This window comes from Hippichthys cyanospilos, chromosome 16 (genome assembly GCF_059441005.1).
Source record: "Hippichthys cyanospilos isolate Australia breed blue-spotted pipefish chromosome 16, RoL_Hcya_1.0, whole genome shotgun sequence".
Taxonomy (NCBI): Eukaryota; Metazoa; Chordata; class Actinopteri; order Syngnathiformes; family Syngnathidae; genus Hippichthys; species Hippichthys cyanospilos.
Window position 1 is genome coordinate 14,510,749 of NC_142384.1, and position 27,913 is coordinate 14,538,661.

At 38.9% G+C, this 27,913-nt stretch overlaps 1 protein-coding gene across 1 annotated transcript in view; it reads left to right on the forward strand.

The window, feature by feature from the left end:
• Window positions 1-18,090: 18,090 nt before the first annotated feature.
• Window positions 18,091-27,913, forward strand: part of usp43b (ubiquitin specific peptidase 43b) — a 38,908-nt gene continuing 29,085 nt past the window's right edge. Inside the window, exons 1-2 of the mRNA XM_088437675.1 lie at window positions 18,091-18,972; window positions 25,206-25,352. Coding sequence (XP_088293801.1) covers window positions 18,400-18,972; window positions 25,206-25,352 — 720 coding nt within the window. The 5' untranslated portion in view covers window positions 18,091-18,399. The remainder of the gene's footprint in view (window positions 18,973-25,205; window positions 25,353-27,913) is intronic.

Genomic DNA, 27,913 nt, shown 5'->3' on the forward strand with positions numbered 1-27,913 from the left:
GCCATGCTGCACATCATGGAAACATCAAAAAAGGTGCTTCTGATCCGTTTTCCAAAAAATATGTATGCTAAATGAATTGACGACTCCAAATTGACCATAAGTGTGAATGTTTTTTTTGGCCATATGTGTACTCTGATTGGCTGGTGACCAGTGCAGGGTGTACTCAGCCTAACACCCTCAGTCAGCTGGATAGGTCCCAGGATGCCTTGCTGGCGTTGACGTCCTCACTTAGCATTTCCAAATATTCGAGGCGTCCAAAAAAAGCTATACGTTTTCAAGCAGTCATCCATTTCTGTTTTTCCCAAGCCCTCATTCACAGTCATGTGATGTGAAGTTGGGCAGTGGGAACTGAAGAGTGAAGCATCTTTGGGGATGTAAGGAGAGCTTAAAGAGGCACTTGATATCAGACTCTCTGTGTGACCACTGCGCTCACACTCACACTCACACACACACACACGCATGGATACGCATAGGCGCATTACACCCTCTGCATTTGACACTAACACCTTCAGAGTCCTCCCAACCCCCGACTCTTCTTTGTCACCAATTCATTCCCCCCAAACCTCTCCATTTCTCTGTCTCTCTTTCAATGCACATGGTTCAAAAGCTGTATTTCTGGCTTACTACATTGGGGGCACAAAAGCTCTTCTTATGCATCCTGGAGAAACCCCACTAGAGAGGCCTCCATCCCATCTTGGATAGGAGAGTGCACACAGACAGAGAGCTTTCTTCTCATTACCATTTCCATACAGGATTAATCCACTTGGCTTTTGGATCTTGTGTAGTATATTTTAACCCTCCCAGACTCCCATGTGCATTCTCTGGCTTTCAGTTAAACGTGCAGCAAGACAATAAGCTCATAAAATAGTTCTTTTTCATGTCTATCCTCACAGACAATCACATTAAGATCAGCGTGAATGGATCACATTGAAAAATATGTCATTTATCTCCCAGAGGAGCCCTGGCTAATTCCATTCTGCACAAAAGAACATTAAAAGCTATCTGACGTTTTGTGTAAAGAAAATATTCCTTGGGGTCAGGGTTTTTTTTTTAATGACAATGCTTATGATTGAATTTATTGTTTTTAACCAAACGTTTATAGGAAAAAATACTGCCAAGGACAGTTAAATGGCAAAAGCTAAATCCAATCTATTGTATGAGGCAGCCATATAGTTTTTCATTGGAAATCATATGAAACAAATAAGTATATTTGCAAGCTCATCATAAAAAAATAACTCTACAACTGATATTTTTGGTAACGCTGTAACATTCTTAACTGTCATTCCGCGTAAACAGACTGTAAAATAAAACCAAAATAAATGAAAGACACTCCTTTGAAGAAACCCGTTTGGATCATCATGAATCATGAATTAATTGTAGGAGGAGGAAAGACACACCGACTTAAGTCAAGAGGAAAACATTAAAATGATTTTTTCTGTCAGTTATATACAATACTACAGAGCCAACAATGGGGGAAAATGTATTGTCTTTCTTGCACTGAAAAGAAAAATGCTATCTAGTGTTGGCTCAAGCTTTTATGCCATCAAAATAACGTTATAATGTTGTGAACTGACTAACAAAAATGTCTTCTTGGCTTTGTAATAAGAATAACAGAACAACTACATTTTACCTGTATGTCTTTTTTTGGATAAGGCAGACATTTCTTGAATAGCAGATGCTGGTGGTTGGCACAAGGCACAGCACATTTGCCACAAATCTTTCTTGGAGTAATAGTAGGTGCATATTGTGGATTGTACAGCAAAACCCATAACATCTCAGTCAGAGATGAAGTCAACAGTCCCCCTCAGTTTTACTTCTTTGTTTTTTGTTTTGTTTTTTACATCGTATTGTAGTCCGTGGAGGTTGAAAAAATAACAGGTTGTTTTGACAAAGAAATGAGAACATTTGGATGTCCTTTTGTAATCTTGTGTTGCGTGAATATCTGAAATCCACGTGAGCATGTTGTTAATGCTAAATCAATGACAGAAGATGGAAAAAGGAAAAAAGACTATGTGGAATTTTCCTCCTTAAAAGCTTGGCTCTCGTCCCACCTCGCCGTCTTTCTTCCACCCACTCCTCATTGGGATACATTCATATCTGAAATGCTCATGGACAAAAACAAACTCCAGAGTGACTTCGGGGTCTGGGATCTTCAAATAAACCCGGCCCCGGGTGTCATGGGGACCAGGAAGTGGAATTAACTGCTATATTAGCTGACCTTCATCTTGTTGTTTGTCGCAACGTGGCTGGCTGGGTCCGAAGCTGGCCTGTAACCACGGTCTCCGGGCCCAACAATGTGGGCATTTCCCTCGGCAGAAAAAACACACACACACACAGGCTTTGGAGTTTACTGAGCAAACAAGAAGAACGGTGCCAGACACTTCTCGCTCCCACATTTCACAATCACTTTTTCTATTGCCATTTTTCCCTCCTTTTTTGCTCTCGCTGGTCCATGGGGCTCTGAGAAGCTCGCAGACAGTTCTGGGTCGAGTGTGAGACAGAAGTTGTGGGAAAACAAAGCACTGACCTATGGTGAGATTTAGTGTTCGAAAATCCATTCACGTCGCTGTCAGTGTGTCTATAACTCTACAAACCTTGGCAAATTTTAAACCTGTTTTTCAAATGTCCCATATATGACTGCTAAAGGCAACCTCAAATTTATTCCACCAATCGCTGAGTATCCAAAAGGAGACCATTTTATTCTGTTTAGTTCTCTTTTCTGTACTCCTCGAAATAAGTTGTTCTTCTTTTAGTGGGGCATTTTCTTTCCACTGGATATTAATTATGTATTTATTTGTTTGTTCATTTATTTATTTATTCATTTGATTCAAGTTCGAGTTTTATTGTCAAATGTATAGCAACAGTACACAATAAAATTCTAAGATTATTGAGTCACAGAAAGGCATAAAATTGGAAACTAACGTTGAACACAAACGCGTTTGTTCAAAAGTTCAAGAAAGATCAAATGAAGTTCACCTGTAAAGGTTATGGTAGGTTTTAGTTTAAAAAAGCTAATGATAAAATTAAGCATCCAAATCCCAAGTAGTGTAAAATAAAAAAGTCTGACAAAGAAAATGGTGGCGTTGTTCCTAAAAATACAAGCTATGGGATTTGCTTTCTTTGTTGGAATAGAATCAACAGTAAAAATGTGAACAGTAGCATCTGTAAATCCAAGGAATAGATTCAAAAATCCATCCCTACTCCCTGACTATAAAAGTAAGTGATGAATTGGAGTCCGGTGTCACAAGCATGAGAGGGATAGTCGCTATAAACGGTTAGAAAAACAACAACAACAACAATTCAATTCTTCAGGTTTGTGAGGTCGAGATGAAGTGACAACAGAATGTCAGCAAAATATCACGTCCCAGTGGGCGATGATGCTTTGGGTCGTTGTGTGTGTCTCACAAAGGTGCTTACAATTCATCCTACCAGCCATCAAAGCGCTGAGGCCATCAAAGGCTTACCATCGACATGAGGATCGAACACGTCTCGGTCAGAGTAATCCTCACAGGAGGAAGATTTAAGTCACCCTGTCTGCCACAACCAAATCGATGTAAAGATTGCCTGAGAGATCTCACAAATAGACCTTCAGCTGCTGAGATAAACATCACATGACCTTCTTGGACTCTTACAAATACTTTGACAAACAAATGCATCATGTTATTTCACCAATTATGCACCTGAGGATGATGGACCTAGCAGACAGGATACCAATATGGATGAGGATAACGTTTTTAAATACAAAAAAAATAACATAACCCCAACCCAGAAAACTAGACTCGGAAACTGGACCTGTAAAACTAGACACTCACAAAACTGTGTAATATTAGACTCGGAAAGAAATCAGGAAGACAGCTTGACATGCCACTTTGAGAACTTGATCTGACATTCTGAAAATATGTCACTGAGAATGGAAAGCTTTAATATTACTGCATTTTTCAGTGATTTATCAAATCCCCTCTGCTGGATCACTATGAGGTTCACAAAGCGCCACGAATCTTTTAAGGTGCTACCATATATTTGTATTGCCTTTCCTTGAAAAAAAAAAGTTTGGACAACATTGGTCAATAATATCGATCGGCCGACTGTCTCATTGTGTCGAAGTTACACGTCAATACTTAGGTAAACTTTACTTTTTGGAATGAGCACAACTACTTTTTTTCAACCTATATCTCCCTATAAACACTTGTAGACTAATGTAGTTTTTTCTTACATTAAAATGCAAGAAATGTGACTGGTTCCCATAACCTATGAATTTTACCTTCAAAATCTTGTTGTTTTTCTCGCTCCTCAAGTTTTGTCATCTTTTCCCGTCAAACCCTCATGAAGTCAGTGTTATGAGTAACTGAGCAGGACAGGAGCATCCAGTCATTGGCATTTCATTCGTCCTCCGTGTCCAAAAAAGAAATCTCGGTCCAAACTCACTGCTCATCCAGTCATGTTTGAAATTCCTGAATGATGTGTGCGCTCTTCTTCTATTTTGACAAGAGCGTGTTTTCCGTGATAAAAGTGGGCGGATGTGGCGTAACTTGCATGAAAAACATGGAAAACCACTAAGATACAATTGGGCCGTCCTAAATTGTGGTAAGATTAAACGTGTAATGCTGATCCGGTATGATAATTGCGCATAATTTCTCAAATCCTGAATGCTAATTGGCCATGCAATATGATCTATTTCTGGGGTTCGGCCAATCAAACATGTTACTCCAACCTGAATGTTATTTTGGGCACTTCAGTCCACTTAACACTAATCCATAGTCAGCAAAAATTCACTATTTTCTTATGGCATTGAAATTATACTGTATGATTGGTATCAGCAAATAGGGATCAGGATATGATCTCCTAATATTTTTGTAATCCTTTGACTCATAAAGCCACAATACATTTCATCTAAGTACTCCTGACATATATTTTGCTGACACTGTAGCTTCATCGCTGATTACGTTTGCTTTAGCGGGGGCCCGCCAAGGCTAACATTTCTTTTAGGTGGAGGAAAATCACTTCGCAGCCGCTATTAGTATCACTCACTTGGCCTTACAGAGGATGTGTGAAATTTGTACTTCTAGCCAGTCCTAATTTGTATATTACACTCACAAAAGGGAGACCATTAAACATAAGCAACATTTATAATTTTAAGGTGTAACCAAATGGTAATTTCCATGCTGCTTTTATGACAAATACAATTTATAGAATGTAGCTGTTATTGCTCTTTTCAAATTTAGGTATGAGTACCAATGGGGGGGTACGAGAAGGTTTTAACCAGGTGTCTGCAGGTATCAGTAAATCTAATTTAATGCTTTTCCTTTTCTCTCTCAATTTAAGAGGAAATTAATTGGAACAGTTTATTGCTAAACCTGTGTTGCAGTGCCTCCTCTGCAAAACATTGTATGACTTGTATGACTTTTATGGATGTGCACTGTCATTATTGACAAGCCAGAAATAAAATATGCATAAGTATAACTTAATTTTTTTCTAGGGTCAAATGTAACTTTTTAAATACAAATTTAACTTTAAAATAAGCCAAGTTCAACTTTGGACAGCATTTGTAGGTCTAAAATTTAATAACTCAGACATATGGAGGAGACACAGCAATCTATTTTAAGTCTTTTTTTTTCGGCCAAAATTGCTTTGCTGGAGCTTGTCTTTCACAGAAGATACATCATTGAGAAAAGGTTGCCAGCCACTTGTCTACTGTCTTTGGCTTGTCATGATGTGTAGTTTTACATTGAGCTCTTACTAGATGTTTTATGTGATCACTATTCATGCTTTGTGTTTTGTCACTGCACAGCATCTTCTAAAATAACTCCCCATGTAGTTGTATTCATTCCTGAACGAAAGTCCTTGATGGAAGATTCCTGTGTTTCTTGCAACTGATCTGAAGATGCCCAGATGATCCTCCAACCGAAACAGCAAGGGCCATAGAAAAAGAAGGTTACATTTAGTAGATAAGATAATGACTGAAGATTATGTTCATTTGATGCCAAATCCGTTATACACAGGAAAGTGGGATTAACAAATGTGACGTCGAAAACAACCCATCAGCTACCAATTTTGAATAAAGACATGAGATCACAGAGGTTACGTCTGCATCAATCACATGCACTAGAATCTGTTCACGGTTTTTACCGGTGAAACTAGAATTCATATGGAAACGATAGCTACCCAGAGCCATTTTATGCCCGTCTGTTAAGTGCTAAGCAAGAGAATACATGCCAATCATCGGGCCCCGTGAGGCTAGTAGGATGTGTCAAAAGTGTGTTTGTGTGTGTACATGCTAGAAACTACAGCATTCCTGCCAGTTGAAAACCATGTCAGAATTCCATGTGTACGCACTGTATGCACACTTAATAATACATGTCTGGCATGCATGTGAAGTCTTACTCCATTTTCGTCCTGCCTCTGTGGGAGGTGTTGTGAAAACCTCACTGGACACCCGCTTTTCTCGCATCTGGCGCTCAGAAGCGCACATGAACACATGGGCCCATTAGTTCCGCCTCCGAGTGGACTCCCGCCTCATCCGCGCCGGTGTGATCTCACTGGGGCCCGAGCCAGCTCTCCCCAGGGAGCCATAACCGCACAGGCACCAGAGCAAATAGCTCAGCGCTTACGCATACGTCTTTATGGCGGGTGATTCCTCGTCCCGTTTCCAGAACTTCAAAGTAATACTCTCAGACAATTGATCTCACCATTGGCGTCCTCATTTCTAACCTGCCACGTTGTCTGAGTGAGGCATAACGCGTTTCACTGATGTGGGTGTCTAGGTGTGCTTTGAAGCAATAGAGAAGACTGAGCTTGTCAATGTGTGCTCCATTCACCATTATTCATCCTAAATTGAGTGAGAGCATGTAATCTCATGACTGGATGAGCTGAATTTTTCATAAAAAGGCAATACCTTGTGAGAAACATGTTTCGTATACTTTATAGTCTTCCCCTGATGTATGATTGGGTCATCGTTAATGTTTTTTTTTTTTTTTTTATAGGTTTATAGATGGAATTCACATAGCATAAAGGAACCGCTCCAATGAACCTGGTGGCCAATTTCTGGGTTATGTGGACCAGTGAGCAAATGTAAAAGCTGATCAGTGTGTTTTTTAAGAACCTCACTTTCATTCAATGGTACACACATGCGCAAAAATGAAGTTGTAGTCAAAGTGTATGGAAATAAGTGATTAGTGCTTAGTAATTCTTGTGCTACTAGCTACAGACTACTTGTAGTAAAACCTCGGCAGGCGTCAGATTTTCAAAAATGAAAACTGGTCTGTTACATGTCAGAAAATAGGCAAAAATGGTGAACATTGTTTTTCAAATCAGATGTGCAAATGTTTTGATGCCTCACAAAGATAATCAGTCTTCTTTCATGAAGGACTAAAAATTTTATGTTGCAGATTTTCAACAATTGTGGATGGACGCTTAATAGGGTGCACTGCAGACTTTTTTTTATGATGAGCTGTAAATTTGAGTAAATTGTAAAGAAAATGCATCAAATATTTGGACACCGCTTATTGTGTTGCATAATATAAAAGATGATTATAAATTAGGGCTGGGAATGTAAAGCCATTAATTTAGGTTGACTCAGTGAAAATAAAAAGTTGAATTTCTTATTTAATTGCAGACCAAGTGAAAAAAAAAACTTGGAAGATTGATTACACTGATAAACGAGGGTTTTGTTAATGGTAGTTGGAGAGTTGAAGAATTTTGATCAGGGGTTTTCACTATGGAGTCAATGTCACTGCATCCATGTGTCTTGCAAACATAGCTGCACTGCCTTCAAATTGCAGCCAGCTCTGTGCTGTATATGCCGCTCCCTAACTCGTTAGCAAACATGCCCCAAAAAGGCATTGCGCAAGTTTCTGCAGCCATCATGCTGGTTGTGGTGAAATTCAATTCTGTTAAATCTGTGATTTTTAATCCAAGTCCCGAATGACATTATTGTGTGCAGTCAAAATGTTTATTTTATTTTTTTCCATTTCTGCCAATCACATTTAATTGAGTTTGACTTTGGTTCATCAAAAAAAAAACTCTTTTCTTCTCTGCAGCCATTTCTATTGACCAGCCATTTAAAGCAGCGAGAGATGGACCGGTAGGAGGCAGAGTGGAGATGCGTGAGGAGGGGAGGTGATTATTCCCCAGCTGAGGAAACATGACAAATGGTTAGTGCAAGCATTTTGTGGCAAAAAAAAAAATCAACTCCGGAGCCAATAAAAACGTTTGTGTAGAAAAGTTTCAACAATCCATACAGCAAATAGGTTGACTGCACTTTATTGACAGGAGACATATACACACATTACCCAGAAACAGTTAGGGACAAATTCATCCTGACATTACGGGTAGGACTGTGTAAATGTTGTGTGAGTAAAATGCCAGTGGTCAAATTTAGACTTTGGACTGTTTCATATTGCAATCATTGTACTGCAGTGTCACATCCTATGATAGACTGACTTCATATGTTTTCATTTTATGGCTCAAATACACTTTAATAGTTAGATAATGCATACTTCTGCTTAAAAGCCTTGTAAGCCTTGCTCTGGTCACCAAAAGGAGGAAAAGTTGGATTCTGCGTTGTCGCCACAAGAAATTCAGATCAGTTAAAGATCCACATATAAGTGAATTGAAGCAAACAAAAGTGTAAAACTGAAGATGACATCACCTCCATGGTATCTGTTGCCAGATGCCCGAACCCAACACTTGGCAATGCATCATGTATTCTCCAATCCCCTTTTATTGCTATTTACCTCTTTGGCAATCTTTGTTGAAAGCACATCGTTTCACAAGATGAATGTGAAAGGGGAAAAAAGACCCCACAGTTTCATCGCTTTGTTTCCATCCTCACTTTTTCTGGGGGTCCGGTAAGCACCCAAAGAGACACCGCAACGCTACAACATGCTGGTCAAATTTCAGCTTTTTGTAAGACAATATTCAAGAGCAGCAGCTCTCAAAAGGGGGTACGAGTTTGAATGGGAGTATGTGAAGGCACTTCGGTGAGATTTTAACAGAGTTACTGCAGGTAAAAAATATAATTAAATACTTTTTATGCCATGACAGTAGCAGTTCAGTTTTATTTTCTAAATGAGAGCAAATTAATTGGAACAGGGAGTAACATATTGTTAAATTTCTAATGTGACTCCTTTGCAAAACATTTTATATTTTTAAAGCTATGTTTTCTTCGCAAATTAAGAGCAAATTAATTAGAGAATGAATAAAGTTGTTGCTTAGTTGTATTATAGTGATTCTTTTGCGAGATTTTGTGTGTGTTTTTCGTTGGTTGTGTTTTGTATGGTAGCACATTGGCATTTGTGACAGTTTTTTGGCAGATGAACCAGAAATAAAATAGAGGATTTGCCAAGATCAGTCTTTGGAGGTTGCACAATAAAATAATCCTTGAGATACAACTACAAATGTAGTACAACATTTATTAAATCAGACACAGATTGCACAGTGCTCCGTTTTAAGTTTCTTTTTGGGTTTTTTTCCATCCAAAAATGCCAAGTTTTTTTTTCAAAAATCATAATCAGCATTAAAAAAGAAAAATGATTAGTTCACCAGCATTATGTACCAACCTTCACATCCTTAGTTTTAATTGAACAGGATGACTGAGCGTTTAGATTAGCCACATTGTTTTTAGATAACCAAAAATAAGAGAGAATGTTGACACATTAAAAAATAAAACTACACAAAAGAAGTTGGACATAAGCACACTGTGGAGGTAGATTCAGCAGTATGGTATTGAAGAGGGTGTGGGAGTGCATGAGTATGTGATGATACACTCACACACCTCATCATTCAGCAGCACAAGATAATTTGTTTTCATTAGTTTCTGGAATCAAGTAGCCTTAGAAACAGATGGCTGCAAATTTCGCTAAATAGGAATAAGCAGACAGGTTGCTGTTGTGTTTTGCCATGGGAGCAATCAGCGATCAGGCATCCGTTGTGGTAGGTTGTGTGCTTTTTAAAGGCCCAGAACAACAACCCAGAGCTGTTTCCCTTAGCCTGCTGTCACCATCCCTATTCACAGAACCCACGCTGCAGGAAAACACTAATCATGTCATCGCAATTCCGTAAAGAAGCAGAAGCTCGATTTAGTGAGATTGCAGATTGCAATTACACTGTCTTCACTGTGGTGGGGCTGGCTTTTGCAATGGAGGAGCAGATTAAATAAGATTTGGTAACTTTTCGTACTGCGTTATTGGGTTGATCAGCTATTTGCAACAAAGCTGTGATATGAGGAGCGGAGTTTGGACACGAAAATACGAAAATAAAAGGTCTTTATACAGAAAAATCCAACATAACCACAGCAAGCATTGGAACCTAGACTCGGAAACTAGACCTGCAAAGAAACCCAAAAGGAGGCCTGACTTGATGTACTGACAAAGCGTCGGAGAACCCAAAGCTTAAGTAATGCCAGAACTCAATCTGCAGGAGTGCACATATTTCACCCCTGCTTATAAGACAATAATTAGAACTGAAATGAAATGTTTGAGGCATTTTTTGTTTGCATGGACACTCGCTCATTTGCGGCCATGTCAGGAAAAAATTGTTTATGTTAATTGGAGCTGCGATGAGAACGCAAACTTCAAAATAAACCTCACTTTAACAAATAATATAGGAACGGGAATGCCTTGACACGCTTTTATTTTGAAGTTGTTCCCATCATCATGTCTCAACATAACAGCTTGAACATAACAGCTTGACTAGTCTAGCTCCACACCCAATGCAAACACAACACTGTTCTGAAATCAACCGCCAGTTCAGGGTGCTAGCAAACGACTATGGCACCTTTTATAGCTACGTCATGCATAAATTAGCGGCTAGCTAGCAGAGCTCGAGTGCTCCTTATAGGCTGGCGTTGTAGACAGCACGGGTGGAAAAAGTACTTAGATCACTGTAGAGCATTTTTCCATAAAATATCACAATAAATATAGTTTGTAAAGACAGATATAGTTAAAGACACCACAATACCATCCTCATTGTGAGACTGGCAAAAAAATTAAATAATCTATACATCTCTGGGAATCCCTTGAGACTTAAATTTGGCACGCATGAGCACCTGACCTGCTGTTTAACACATTACCTTGAGGAGGTGCACACAGGGAAGATAAAGCAGCTGTCATCGGTGTTACTTCATCGTATTGTTTTTGGCAGCACATGTCCGTATGTGGCTATCAGTTTTGAAGCACCTTCAGACGTGGTGACATCCACTTGTGTGTGGAATGCGTAGCTCCACATGGGTGAAATGGAACATGGATCAAGTGTTGTGAGGCTCCATCCTTCCGTCTCGCAAATGCCACATAAGGTTATCCTGCACCTTGGTGAATAGGTGGGGATCAAATATATTTTGTGTGTAAAATATAACCCAATTTAGTGCTGTGCAAATGTTTACCCCGGTAACAAACAAAACTGTCTTTTCATAATTAATAAAAAAAAACTTTTGAAACTTATTTTCAACGTTTTCAAACAAAAACAGGAGAGGAATCGCATTAAAAAAAACACACATTGGAATTGATTTGTTTGAAACGTTAGTGTTAAAGAAATAAAAATAGATTAATTATTGGAATTAGTTGAATGAATTTTGCCAAAACGTAGCGGCTATACCATTTCATGTTATTGTGATTTTGTTATTAGAAAAGCTGAACGCAATCCTTGTGCTCTTGTCTGAAAGCGATCTAATCCCCTTTGGCTTTTTAAAATGTTCTCATTGTAATTGTATTGGACTGCCTGCATATTACTGCATTTAATAAAAACTGAGAGGTCTTAATTCAAAAAAACAGATTTTTATAATATAGATTCCTTGTCTTTTAAAAAAAAAAAAAAAAAATCAAAATCAACTGAAGTTCTTGAGGAGGCTTTAGAACTGGAGAATTCCAAATAGGAAAGCTTAGATAATTGAAGCGTGAAAGATAACTGCTGCGGCTCATAAAGACCCCACACTGTGTCTGATTGTTCTCATTCAAACTTTGCAAATAAAACCTGAAAGACGGAAGTTAAGAATTCGGCGATTCTTGCCTGAAAAAATGTAATTTATGTTTTTAAATACATTTTTGATTAAAGGTGATCATTCAAATCCATTTGTACAACAAATTTTAGGGTGATTTTTGTGAAAATCCTCATGTTATTATTTGAATCTGTAATGTGGAGCTCTCTGCCAGCAGACAAAAAAAAATGACAGCACCCTAAATTTAAAAAAAACAAAATGTTGGGCTGGCTGTCTGGCAGAATTTCTGCAATGCGGTTGTCACGTTTGCAGTCGAACTTAATGGTGTATGACAGATAAAACTCAGCGGTCGACCAAAGCCATGACAAACGTTAAAAGCGCCAGAAATCGCTCAAACATTTCAAATCTGGGCTTTCACTCAAGAGACTTCATCTTGATCGCATTTTCTGATAAATACTGCCCCCTGCAGGACAAACGTTATGTGGCTTAATGATGTGATTCTTTTGTTCAATCGCTCATAAGATCCATCTCACACATGGGCTGAAAGGCATTATTAATTGCAGTTTCACGCCTTTTAAGTTGTGCATAATTCATTTCTCAAAGATGTCATCACATATGTTAGCTGCAAAACGAATGTGAAGACTCTTTCATTGACAGAGCCATTTGTGTCCCAGACAGAATTATCGCTTCTATAGTATTGTCATTTATCGTCCCCGTAAAGTTGAGAGTGCACAGTTGACTGTGTCTTTAGCCACACAACTGGGTGGTCTTGGGATCCCAAAGTGACCCCTGGCCGAGACCTTTGTGCTCAGCGCCTCTGCTCTTGCATGAACCCCACTTTTGTTGTTGGGACAAGGGCCACCGATTCACTGCACATTATGTACAACACAAAGGAACAAGCAGATGGTGCGTTTTCTTTTTAAAAGCATAGCAAGACTTTTACCATGTCAAATTGAATCGTGTCTGGTTACATTTTTGCTTCAGGATCTAAATATTCACAATTATATGACACAAATCAAAATGTGACATTTATTAAGAATGTAACGTTGCACATTTCAACTGACTACAATAAAAACTACGTGATTTAGATTTTTGTGTTATTTCTTGATTTCTTGTTCAACTGTTGTGATTCTGCATGTCATCACTATTTTGAGTCTTGGGGTCTTTTGGAAAGTGATGTATAGATTTTTTTTTTATGGACCTACTTTCACTCCTCACTCAATTACTTACTTGCCTACTTACTTAACTACGTACTTACATACTAAATTACTTAATTTCTTACGTTCTTACTTACTATTACTTACTTATTATTACTAACTTACTAAAATTCACACTTTTTTACTGATTCACATGCTTACTTAATAAATGAGTTGCTTACTTTCTTACCCAAGAAAATACTGTATAAAATGCACTTTTTAAATTTACTAGGAAGATAGCTTTATTTCATTATTTAAAGTTGAAAGAAGAAGTTGAAGAACTGAAATTTTTAGTGTGGGAAAGAAATAAAGTAACCAGATGGGGTTGTTTTTTTTTTTTGTAATAAATGTTGCTCCTTAATCGTCCACTTAGAGGCGTAGTTTTTCATTATGATTATTATGTTTTTTCTGTGTTAGCAAAACGGCATTCACTTTTAATATTTAGTGTTTAACTGGCTGGAACAAGGGGCTCGACAAATGATAAATTCTGCTTAGAATTTTGTTAAATAGCTGCTGAGGCGGAATCGTTTTTTTTATTGCTTTTCCGAACTGACTTAGATCGTGTTAAAACTAAACTTTCACCAGAGGAGGGCGCCATAATGTCATTCAGGACATGTCACTGATGCTGTTTACTGTTTTTCTGTATGACGGTATGTTTTTTTCTGTTTTTAAATGTAGGGTCACCATGAAGAGTTTGGTCTAGGATAGCTTTATATTTAAGAGAAGAATAAATTCATTCGTTTGTAATTATTTTATGGGATATTGATTTCAAAGGGGCAGCCTTGGGTCTATGTTTAATCTCAGTTAAGGATGTTATTTTCACCACGTCTGGGTTTAATTATTTGACCAGTGATTGGCTGGTCTCCATTGACCAGTCCAGTCCAGATTAGTCCTGTCCTAACCTTATATCAGCTGGGATAGGCTCCAGCTCACCTGCAATCCTAATGAGGCCGATTATTATATAAAATGACTGGATGGAAGGACTTGAAAAAAAAAAACATTTTCATCTCAGGGGCAGATTCTTGGCAATGATTGGTCCTCATCGTGCTGTTCCAAGCACCTTCTGCATCACTAAAAACACATTTGCACTTCAATAGGGACTAAATGTGCCATTCCTCACCTCTTTATTTATAGACCGGGTAATCAGCTGTAGTCATCAGTCATTTAAAAGTAAAATTTACAATATATTTGAATGCACAAATAGGAGTGTAGCAGAGTATAGCTTTTCTGGTCAAGAATAGTGTTCGCAATTCAGCGGATGCTGCAAATTTCTATGATTGACAGCTGTTGTCATCAACTAACATGGTGGAGAATGTTTTGAGGGCAGGTGTGTGTGTGTGTGTTGGGGGGTGCAGTGATAAACCCATCAGGGATTTCATGTGACAAGAATATAAAACGGCTTCTGTGCCAACTGGATGATTTGCTGCACGGGAGTCTAATTTCCTGCTGTAACTGATAACAGTTGACATCCGGTGGCTATAGAACTGGTTGGGGATGAAACAGGGCAAAAATAGATATATCACAGTCCAGCCTGGCCTCCACAAGCTAGAGGAACCCGCTGTGTCAGTTGCCTGTTTTGTGCTGTTAAGACAGTGCTGGTCTATTGTCAGTGCAGGTGTTTTTCATGGGGTTCTCTTGCCCAGTGCTCACAAGCTCCAGGAATCCATTATATTGCACAAGGACTGTGCCAATGGCATAAAGATGAAAGACACTGACAAGACGTGAGTTATTGCCAGCTCAGATGGGGCCTACATAATCTGGGACTTGTTGGAAGCCAGATTTCGCCCACTCAGCGCCTCCTGTTTCTTTCTCCAAAGAGATTCCCAGCAAAGGTTAAGGTATTGCGTGATAAAACTTTGAATTCAATAAGCATAACTGTAAAATGATCAAACTTTGAATTCAATGAGCATAGCTGGAAAAGACGCAGGCACACTAACATAGATTTCCTCTTCTGACTGTCTGCGAGACGTTTCAGTAGACATAGGCATCACTTATGTAAATATGATTGGGTACTCTGAACAGAAAAACATGCATTGTTTGTTCAGCTGAAAGAGTGACTGTTCCTGGGGTTATGACTCAGTGCAACAGATGTTCTCTGTTGTCATCAGAAGATGACATATTCCTCTCTGAAAAGACCACTGTCTTTGTCATCGCAGATAGATTATGTCACCAATTGGAAGCGTGAAATTACTCAACCTTTTGGCTACAGTAACGGAACAATGATCACATTCCATCACATATCATCCTTTGTACCTCTGTTTTGTATTATATCTAATCAGAAATTCAAAATTAAATACTGATAAAGGAAATAGATCACCCCCACTCCCCCCGCCTCGAAAAGATTAAAAGAATTTTGAGGAATTCTTCAAAGAGGATTTGGATTTCATTGTTCTAATTAACTCATTCAATCAATGACTTTCTAGAGTAGTGTTTTCGCTGCTATCGTTAGCTTCAGTAGCTAGGTGCTTTGCATTGATGTGGTAGGCCAAACCTGAGCTGCTTTTGTGGGTGGCAAGCTCCTCTCAAAGAATGAGAATCACTTCTCTGTGATCAAAGGCAATTTTTCAAAGTTCCTTTTACCATTCATCCAACTGACTGACAACTTTTAGCAACAAGGCGAGCTCAAGTTATGCCAAACATGGTGACAGCCAATCATTGTCCACTTCAGTGGACAATGTGGTGTGATTGATCAGTATAAAAATGGATTTAATCATCATACTGGAAGCAGAAAGTTAGCGATTAGAAATGAGATTAACACAATTAAAAAACAAAAAACACTACACCACTAACTCAAATAGTAGAGGTCAAAATAAAAGAAGCATGTGCCAGCCAGACTTTGAGGTGATTAGAACTCTGCCACCAACTATAAAATAGATGGCAGCAGTTTCAAGATGCCCACGGGGTCATTATTGCACTAGATGGAAGACTGACGGCTTTATCTGTGCCAGTCTATTGTAGGAAAATGATGAAAATACTTGGCAGTTTCATCACCTCACGCTGATATCGGTAACTGTGAAAAAAGAACCATGGAATGTCAGCTGAGATATTGCGCAGGTTACGTGCCTGGTATTATGAAAGAGGATAAGACTGGAAAATTGATTAACTGAATAGATTTAGTTTAATATTACAACAAAGAGAAGTAAATATGCACCTCTACAGCTACAACAAGGGTGCATTAATTATTATTTAATTCTATCAAGCTCTTTGAATATAAAACTTTCAAAGAGATTTTTTTTTAACTAGATAAAAAACGTGACATGTAAAGCAAAGCAGTTTAAAGTGACAGGCCAAATGCAGTGTCTGAAGTTCACTTTCAGGGAATTTTTATATATAAATAAGATTTTTTTGTCACTTTTGTCACTATGTGTGCACCTAGTGTTCACTTTCTGTCACATTTGAAGTGAATATCATGAAGGCCTTTGTTTTATAAAAATTAGAATTCTTTCAAATCAGTCACAAGCGAATAATGTATCAGCAAGCAACATGAAAGGTACCTTTTAATCTGACCTTTACCCTTGTAGTCTCAATTGTCTTTGGTCAGATGTACTTTAAAATAAATGTGCCGTATATATGATTACAATTCGAATGCTATCATCAGTATGTTAAAAACTTGGACTTTTTTTTTTTTTTAATGGTACATTAGCACACACCGTGATCGTAATTGTGTCATCATGTGTCTACTAGTCATTTATGAGAAATGTGAGACTTGTATTCCAGGCCAACCTTAAACTGCTTGTTTATTTTAACTGGCAGGTGTTAAATGGGAAAGACTTGAAATTGAATGTTTACAACAACAATTGCCATCACAAATGTTTTTCTGAAAGGAAATAACTTCTTGACATGATGTATTCCTCACATAAATATTTGCTGTGCGGAGAACTTTTTGCTCACTGCTGCAAAAAAATCTCGTAGGAGTGTCAGCAGGACAAGCCGTGAGTGCTTTAATCTTGCTCTTTTACTTCATGCCAAAGGAATGACGGTAATAATCCAGGACACTGTAACCTGTGATAAATGCATTCCAAGGGATCTCCTACACACAACATGTTTGAAATACAAAATTGGAATAGAAAAAAATATATCTGCAAGTTAAATCGCTTGACAAATAATCATACTTATTACACAGGGATTGTGATTTCCAACAATAAGAAAACATATTTACCTTTCCATATGTACTGATAATTTGAATAAAGAAAAATCTCTTAGCTCAAAATTCTACACACAAAGTAAAACAAAACGTTTGTGGGATTTTTTTTTTTTTTAATTTAAAAAACCTAAAAAAATCTGCCTGTTGCTGCTGGTGAAATCCATCCCCACAGCCTGGTGCTGCCACTATGCTTCAGTGTAGGCATAATAGTGCCTGGTGCTTAGTGGTGTTTGGGTTCCATCAAACATGACGCCTGGCATTCACACCAAAGAGTGAAATCTTTGTCGGATCAACAAGGGAATTTTGTTTCTCATGGTCTGACCGTCATCCAGGTGCCTTGTGGCAAATTCCAAACAATTTGCCATGGTTCTTTTTACTAAGGAGTGGCTTTGAATTTGCTCAGTTGAGACAATTGTGCAAAAATCTTGCAAGTCCAGCTGCAATCACATAGAAATGTCTAAATCGTTGCATTTTGAAATTTCACGTCTTAATCATCTGCTGGAAATGTCAGCTCCCTGGTGTTTTTCTTTTATGATATCATCAAAAAATAAGACAATAATTTCCATAATTTGTAACATAATGCCACAAGGGTTGGTCGATTGTAAAGTTTTTATCATGATTATGTTCTCGAAGAAGTACTTGGCGCAAACAATTTTGAGAACCCGCAAATTAATACATGCGCATATTTTACAGCTGGACTAATAAGCATAATGAATTGTCAAGTGGGTGCATGCGCTTGGTGTGTGCTCGAAGTGGGAGGAGGCACTCGGTCCCACTATCGCAAGCCAAGTGGGACCAGGCTGGAAAAGGGGAGAGCCGAGCTCGTCGGGAAGGTGCTCCTGTGGCGCTCCGGTGCCGGCGGGGACGTGACGCCACGCGGGCTCGATAAAGAACGTCTTCAGTTAAGTGCTTGGGATGGACGTGGAAGGTGGTGGCGTGCTGGGTGGGCGGACGTGGAGAACAGGGTGCTGCTGTGATGGCGATGGTGTCACCTCTGGGCGCGCTTCCATGTGCTTCGTGGGGAGAGGATACTGGCGGAGAAGAAGTGGAATGCGGCCGGCGGGATTGACAGCACAATCATAAGCAGCGGGGAAGCGGAGCCACGAGGGAGTAGAGCAGGTGACGACGCCATGGACAAGAAGCAGGAAATGTCCACGTCGAAGGAGGACAAGCGCAAAGAGAAGAAGCCCAAATCCGGCAAGCTCTTCCGGAAGAAATCACTCAAGTCCGTGGGGGGTTTTATGAGCAGAATCATCAAAACTCTCGGTACTTTCGCCCACTTTTCGGACACGCAGGACGTGGAGGACGACGATGGAGGTTTTGGGAATGGCGCACCTTGCACGCTCAGTGCAAGCTCAGGGATTGGCAAAGAGGACGTACAGGTGCCCGCACGGATGGCCAAGAATCCTCCTCTTGGCAGGGACAAACTACTTTACCACTTCGGGGACAAAACGCCGGGCGTTCTGGGCTTGAAAAACCACGGGAACACGTGTTTCATGAACGCGGTGGTCCAGTGCCTGAGCAATACCGACCTGCTGGCCGAGTACTTGGGACTGGAGAGGTACAAGCTGGACCTGAGTGACACCGCTTTGAGGAACGGGGAGAACCGCTTTGCAAACGGAGAGGTCACGGAGCACTTGGCCTCGCTTGTGCGGGCTCTGTGGACTTTGGAATACACCCCGCAGCTGTCCGTCGACTTCAAGGTATAGTACTCGCACCAAAACATGTGCTGCATCTTTATAGTACAGGAGAGTGATTTCTAAACAGGGTGATCCATTTTCACTTGATCTGTTTGAAAATGATTTGTTGGCTGGAAATATGTCATAACCTCGTGTATGAATGACACAAATCCACTTTTGAAAGGAGATCTCTTTCATCTCTAACAGAAAGTGCATGTTGTGTAATTGTTTTGTTCTGTAAAGTTTGGTTTTGTGCTGTGAGCTGCAGTTTCAATTGTGGAATATGTGATCTGCCTCAATAAAGTTACAAACACCAACGCATTGTTTATTTTGCACAAGAACAAAAATCTCACAGCATACTACCAAACAAATATCACAAAAGCGGATGCACTAGTGCCCACCCTACCAGTTACACGCAAGTTTTTACATATATAATGATCATTGGCAAATCATGGATTTTACCTGTTTTCTCTGTTGTTATATATTTACATTTTTTATAGTTTTTTTTAATTTTCAAACCAAACCAGCAAACTCAGAAAATGTATTCATGTGTGAAGATCTAACTGCATGACACAATGCTTAGTAATTACCGATAGATAGAGAGTGGCTAATAACTAGTGGCAAAAGTTCTTAGGTACTAGTACTGCATACAGCCTTTCTGTCTAATTTTTTGGTTGAGCACGCCTAAATCAAATTCCAGCATCTTTAAAATGTAAGGTTATTTGGGTATTTATACTGCTGTGGAGTGATTTAAAATATTTTAACATTAATTTAAACAATGTATTAATTTTCCGTAAAATGAAAAATAATACTTCAAAGACTGTTATTGTGCTGTTTCTTGGATCCTTTAATATGATTAATTTCCTGTTGAATTCAACCTTGTGAACGTAACTTTAGGGTGTTTTGCTCTCAGTTGTTATGCCAAAGTCTGGCTTTGAAAATAGCACAAATATTTAATTTTTCCACTGAGCAATCAAGCAAATGCTTAAAGTAAAACTATGTACATGTCCATTTTTGTCTCTCTTTGTGCCCATGACTCTTTTCTAAATTTTAATGCAAAGTTAGCAGAGTTCAGCCGCTACAGGAAGTAGATATAACCAAGTTACCTTTTCACTCATGTACAAAACTAAAAAGTGAGGGTTTTTTTGTCAATTATATCCCATACTGGTTTTGATGACTTGACTCAAGTCGTGTGGCAGGGGGGTGTTAGCTATGCAGACTATCTTTCCATCCATGAATTTTCTGTAGCTTTTCTGTAAAATGCTAAACACTCTTCCGTTTTTTTCATTCACTTTCACTCTGTGAATACTTAAATGAAACAAATCACAAAAAAATAACTTTGCTTCAAGCTAAATTCTGACTGTAATCACGAATGAAGGTCCCGCATGGGCAAAACAAACAACAAAACAAAAAGTGATCATTTAGCTAATAATAGTGAGTAAATATACTCTACCATCATTTTTCTTTTCAGAATAGCCTCCAGACAAGTTAGAAAAGAAGTATAGAATGTCAGAAGAAGTTTTTTTTTTTTTCTGCTGGAACAAAATAACTCATTCACCATGAATCATTTTTGTAATTGATGACAAAAAAAACACCCAAAAAACTCTTGTTTCTTTGAATCATGTTTGTTAATACTTCCTTGGTAATATCTTCCAATGCCTCTGCTGTCTGCATTTTGCTCTGCCTTGACCCCAGGGTCTCAATCAATCATCAATCAAGATTTCAACCCAGGTTGATATGCCTTCCTTCTATTTGGCCACATCTACAAGACCAGTTTAATAAATTTAAGATTGAAAAGTACAGATTTCAAGAGTAAAAGTAAAAACACTGAAAAATAGCACACATACCTAAAAGATACCTGCACAGGACCATTACTGTTCCATATATGGTTAATTATTAAAGATAACATTTATACCTTTTTCTTGCAAGGCTATAGAGGTCTCACAATAATACATGAAGTTAGCTATGGTTAGAAAAATATTACGCTTAAGGGTATACCTTGATAAGTTCCACTTTTTTTTCCTCATTATGCGGCCAAACAAATCTATAGGAATGTTCCTTTATTCATCTCTTTATGAGAAATGTATTTTAAAAGGTTTTGGCAGGGATCATTTTGACATTGTTACCATCTGCTTTCTTGGTCGTTATTGTGTATATTGTATACCTTTAAGAGAAGTTATAGATTGTTCCTTGAGGGACAGAAATAGACTCTTGTTATCCTCCTTTTCCTGACAGTGTGCCTCATTTTCCTCATAAGTTTTGACTTGCCTATAGCACCCAAACTGCATCATCCGTTACTGCATGACCCTGATGTTGGCCTGTCAGCTGATAAGAAGGATTCTGTTTAGTGTCACCAGAGCCCATAGGGGTCATCGGGTGACTCATTCAAGTGTTTTTCTCCACCATACCATCTCCACGTTGCATTAACAATAGTCTGTAAATAAATATATAAATCGCAGGTAAGCTGAGGAAAGAGTTGGCTCGTGATGATCAGGTAGTCTGACAGAGTCCTATGAGAAGATCCTCAGGCTCTTCTATACACTGCCCATGCTTAACATGAAGGGGGGTGGGGGGGGGTACTTTATCTGCCTGCAGCTCTTTGTGCTGGATTTCTGTGAGCTGAGGCAAGAAGTAGATAATATGGAAGGATGAACAAAGAAACTCCACAATAGATCTATTCTTGGAAATGCTAATTACTCTGTTGGAAATGATACATATACGCATGTATGCTTACTGGAAAACGTTAGCCGTTATTGATTCCCATGACTTTCCTCATTCTTGAATGTATTGGCGGGAGGAAGGTAAAGCCATAAAGCAAGTCTGAGAGGCACAGGCAGTAAGTGTTGTCCTTTTTGCAGCATGTTACAGTCAGTTGACAGTCATTGATTGATTGACTCCCACATGATGCTGTTGGCTGGTCTATCAAAACAAAACCTTTCCTTTCTTCTGTGAGCCTAAAATATCCCTGCTCAGTTTATTTTGCTTTTCGGATGCAATGCAGCCCTGTGCGCTTAAAAAAAATTGTGCATCCCAAAATGACATTTATGCATCCCAAAAGTAATAACATAAAATGGTGGATGGTGGATGAGTGGTTAGCACGCCCGCCCGCCTCGCAGTTTAGGGACCTGGGTTCAATTCCAGCTGGCTCCAGCCTTCCTGTTTGGAGTTTGCATGTTCTTCCTAAGCCTGCGTGGGGTCTCTCCAGGCACTCTGGCTTCCTCCCACGCTCCAAAAACATGCATGGCAGGTGTATTTGACACACTAAATTTTCCTTAGGCGTGATTGGGTGGATGAATGAATGGTTGTTCGTCTCTGTGTACCCTGCGATTGGCTGTCGACCAGTTCAGACTGTCCCCTGCCTACTGTTATGCTGGGATAGGCACCAGTAAGCCTGCGACCTATGTAAGGATAAGCAACTCTAGAAAATGGGTGGGTAGACATGACGTGTGCTGCCTTTATTACCCTATAAGGCTTTTATTTATTTATTTTTTGCGGCTCTAGACAGATTTGTTATTTGTTTTTTATTCTTGGGTCAATATAGCTCTTTCAACATTTTAGGTTGCCGACTACTCCTCTAGAGTTTATGCTGCCAAGCCCTTCTGAAATTGCCTGTTGAGTAACAGCAAAGTAGCTTGCCAGGAGGCATTATAAAATAACCAGAGAGCTTTACTATTGGTGAGAGGTAAACATAGCCCATGGCTGCAGGACCACCTGAAAGAACATTCGGAGTCAGTTCCGTTTCTCTAATGTGGATGTTTTTTTTTTCAAGAGGCATTGAAAAAAAGCCACATAATCAAGAAATATCTTAATTCCCTGAGGTATGTTTATGTTAATATTATTAATATAAGTTGTTTTGATTTGTAAAACACAGCCTTGAAATTTTTGGTCCGCTTGAACCCGGTCTTGTGTCATACTGCACATGTTGTTCATGAACACGACAATACAAATGTAAATGTGTCCCCGTTTGTTGAAAAGAGAAAGTTCTTCAGAGAAAGTTTGAATGAATGAAATAGGTCATTTGGCTGTGCGTCTCGGTCAGGAGAAAAACAACACACACAACAGAAAAGTCCTGCTGAACGCTTGGAGCTCTGCCACATTCCGCTACCACCTGGGCTGTGCGCTAATACAATTGAGAGACATGATTAATTTGCCTGCTAATCTTAGTTATTGGAGTTTCGTGTTTTAATTGTGTCAAGTCTTGTAGACCTTCGGTGGTCGAGTGTCTTCTGCCTGCTGCGGCGGCAGAAGTGGGCTTTTGATGTGGACAATTCTTGTGTGCTCTTTGAATCCCCCCTGGCAAGATGTGTGTTTGTCCAGAGGGGCCTGGACAGGGACAAAGCCTGAAAGTCAAACAGTTACTCCACAGACAATTTATCAGGTTCCATAACATGAGATGCCTGAGAAACGAGGGCGTGCAGGTAAACATGCAAGTGGGTTGGACTTAAATTTGTTCAGCTTGTTTAGGCAACCAAAAATGGAACTGTTGAGAAGTGAAGCAATTTGTTCAAATAGATTTTTTTCATTTTGTCTAACCACATTTCAATTTTTTTTTAATCTTGATTTGGTTTGTTGTTTGGTGATAAAGTTAATTGCTATGCCAGTGCAAAGTTCCCAGGTGAATACTTTTGTCCTTCTGGTTCAGGATATAAAGCTGAAACAGAAGTGTTGCTTTTGTTTTCTTTCTATTTTATTTGACAAAAAGTTGGTAAGCACATATTTGGATATGAACAAACTTGTTTACATGATCATGCTTGGCACCTTAGCTTATATAATTTTCCTTAACCGGACCTCTTAAACTTACAGTATTCAAGCATCCTTGCATTAATCCTACACACAATCGCTTTAAGTGGTAGTCTTTTCCACAACCAAAATTACATCACCAAGACAATTGGCACCTTTAAAAAGGCGGATGGTAATTACTGTTATTTCTTTGCTGTAATGACAAGCAGCATAATAGCTCTTTTTTTTCCGTACCTGCCCTTAGTTCTCACGGTTAATGCATCACCATCTGGGAATTATCCCCATGTTTCAAGATGATCTACAGCAATCTCAGAAAGAAATGGAAATAAAAACTAAATAAGCAAAAGGATTTCAAGATGTTGACAATTCTTATCTATTTGTGTTTACATAGTATAAGACCTACAATATACAAGGATCTAAGCCTCCTCTTAATAATAACGGGAATCATTTTTAAACTTTGAAGTCCTTAGGGTAAATGAAGCTTCACTTTCACTTTATGGACAGGACCAGAAGCAAACGTTTTATTACCTTGCCAAGACTGCGCCCGCTTTTTTTTTATGGTATTTTATTGTTCTCATTTCCCAGAAGAAGAGGAAAGTTTTTAGTAAGCCTGGACTTCTACTTTATTTAGTATATAATGTTGTGGTGTAACTTGAGCGCTATGAGGCACATCGCGTGCAATATATGATAGGATTAGGAAGCAAAGATTACAGGCTGTTGCCTCCTCTTCTGTAATCTCTCATCTGTGCTTGTGTTTCTCTAGGCTGCCAACCAAAATGCTAACTTTTAATTCTTGTCTAATTGAATTTGAAGCTGGGGCCATTGACATCTAGCCTGACATAATACAGTACTAGATTTTCACTTTTTAAAATATTATATTATATATAATATATATTATAAATATATCTCGATTAGCATTAGCGAGCTAGTGATTTCCAAAAGTTCCATTTTAGGTTACACATGTATAATGTTATATGCACATTACACATTTAATAGTGTCCACAAATGTCTGTTAGCTACTATGTCAATAGCATTCTTTTCTTCCTCTTCTTCTTGACAGACCGGGCACATTTTGTGCTTGACTGCCCCCTACCTGTTTAAAATGTTTACACTTCAAACAGAGTAACTATAGATTGTTTGTAGTGACAGGTTAATTTCACATCTAATTAAGATCTAGATCTTTTGAGAAGTTCTTCATTACATTTACTAAGTAAGTAAATGTTTTTAACCCATACCAGGAAGGCAGGGCAGCCAATGAAACTAACTATTCCACATTTATATTTTCTGAGTCATTTTTTACTTCAGTGTTAAAATAAAAAAAGCACTTAAACTTAATTGGTGCACCAAAACAAGCAATGAAGCTGTATGTCAAGGTGGTCTTTGCATACCTTTTTTTGTAAGAATTAGACAACCAAGTCCAGAATACCCCATTGATATCATTATTTGCTCTCGATGAACTACTCAAACAAAATATGTCTGTTTTTGCTAATCGGCCATTTTGTGGTATCTCTCTACAGGCTATCGTGTCTAAGTATGGGTCACAGTTCCGTGGTAATTCCCAACATGATGCCCTGGAGTTCCTTCTTTGGCTGCTGGATCGCGTCCATGAAGACATCAATCTGGCCCCACACAATAACAATAATACAACCAAAGCTTGTGATAAGGTGAGAATACAGATTCACTATTGATAGATTTTGAATCACAACAATTCAAACACAACTTGCATATTTTGCATATTCTGCATATTTTCCAAAAGTTATTTGTGCGAAAATCAGGGATTTTCAAAAAGCAGCACTGAAATTGCTGTAACTTTGTCAACTGTACATTGTGCATTTGTCATATTTTCACATTTGCCAATCTAGTCTGTGAAAACATTTGTTGAACCATCAAGGTTTTGATCCCTCATGCACTAGAGAAGTTGCTTCAAGGATTCAAAATGTGGTCAGCAAGCCTGTTATATGCATTATTTATATAGTTACACCAGGATCATGCGTTGCAATCAGAAGTATGCAGTATGTCAGCGTGTCTGATTCTTTGACTGTGGATAAAGAAAGTACTAGAGTGATGATTTGATGTTTGATTTTCTCTTCAGCATTTGTCCTCCTTGCCGTATGCCTCCAGGCATTATGCGTTCTCATACTTAATGTAATCACGAACTGCTCTGCTTTGAACCACTAAGGCATGACTTTGTATGTATTATTAAAATCTTGTTTTTACTTTTGAAAAAGGCATCCCTCATTGTGTAGTTTTACCAGTGAGATAACCATTGGCATAATTTATGAGAGGAGCCACACTTGCTGTTGAAGAATGATTGGGAAATATAGTCATCATATCTACCAGAACTCCTTCCTGAGGCGCTATGCCCACATGATTTATTCTGTTATTTTGTCATTGTGGGAGCAGGAGATATCTACATCGTCTTTTCTCAAGGCTATGCTGTAGTTTGTTAGATTTATGGTATGACCAGCATGCAAACTTTGCACGGAAAACTTAATCCTCTGAAGGGGGACAATATATTTTCGATCGATGGCAGTAGTTCCAAACCTTGTTGGAGGTAATGAACTCGACCAGTTTCATTTGCACATTCACCAAACCCTTTAGTGAAAAAGATATATTTATATCTATATTTGATGTGTTTGTTTTGTTACTTGATGAACAGTAACAGTTGCCATGCACTACGGTTCTTGAGTTTGCTTTTTTATGATACGGATGACATTATTGAAGTTCTAGTTTATCAGTGATGCATTTTCAGAGCATCAAATCAACCTCTCAAACTTCCATGTGATGATGTTCTTGTACTTTCTTTGAGTCTAGTTTCCGAGTCTAGTTTTTTTTTTCCAGGTCATGTTTTACAGCCTGCTGTGGTTACATTGGATTTTTCCACTTCCCTGTCTTGTCTGCTTATGGGTCCAAATTCTGCTCCTCACATGTCTTACACTAGGGGTCACCAACACCGGTCTTCGGAGGCCGAGGATCCAGCATTTTTTTTGGGCGGAAATTGCTGTAACTTTGTCAATTGTTGGGCTACCTCTATTGGATATAATTTGAAACGTAATCAAGTGTAGGATTAGAGTAAATGGATAACTCATTAGTTGAGGACCTTTTTGCCAGAGCTTGTCACAAATAGCAATGGAAGCATGAACATCTAATAAACTGCAAACATAGGTGAGGCACAAAGGCTGGCTGGCAAGTAAGTGTAAAAAAAAAAAAAAAAAAAAAAAATCACAACTAAATCAGCAAAGGTAGACAGAAAGAACAGTCCAGATGGTGCTGTGATCGCTATGCTGCATATGAAGGATCACTTGCTTTAGCAAGAAACAGTAGGCCCCACTGTTCAAATCAGAAAATCACCTGCGGTAGACGGTAGTTGTCTCTTATATTAGTCTGGGCACTTTGCCATCGGTCTCTGTTGGTCTCTCGCAGGTTGTCATGGATTTCATTTTTATCAGAAAGAAAACATGTGGTCAAATATTCCTGTGAGAGAATTGGGAGGGGAAATCACTTTGTGCCTTCATGCTTGTCTCCCTGTGAATCATAGTCTCCACTTTATCTTCATCCCTGTGAAGCTCTCACACTATGTACCTCAATAAGAATTTACAGTGGTGTTGTGGTATGCAATGTGTTATCAATCCACAAAGGAGTTTTGTGAGGCTCTCTGTGAGGCCAGGATGAGGGCAGCACTTCAGTAGCTCAGTCATGCTTGCTCATCTCGCTGTCAGGTAACGTGACGATGAGATAATGTCTCCACTAACAGCTTATTAACTGTCATTTGTGGACTCTTAAAAATCCGTAGGTGTTTGCGTTATTCTCCTGGAAGTCATTGGGGTCATAGTCAGGTTAATGGGAGGCGCAAGCCCCTTTCACCAGTCCACACACGTTTCCACAGGCAGTCGGCAAATCAACAAACTGGACTTCTAATGCTTCTGATTCATCTTGTTGACCTATGTTAATTCTTTCAAAGCCTGTGTTGCTTTTACTACTTAGCACAGGGAGCCATAGTCCAAAGTATAAAGTGCCGTCAGTCTTCCTGCACTGGAGTTCCAAGATGAATTTGTAATGAAGGCTTTGTAGCGCATATACAAGCAAATATGAACCACACACACTTTCGACCGTTTTGTGTTGAATCCCCACAGCTTTCACTCTGGCATTCGCCCTCCTTGATTTGTTGATCGTTTATCACTCTGGAAACAGAGTAAGTGTGATGCTCTCTCGTTCACTCTCTCGC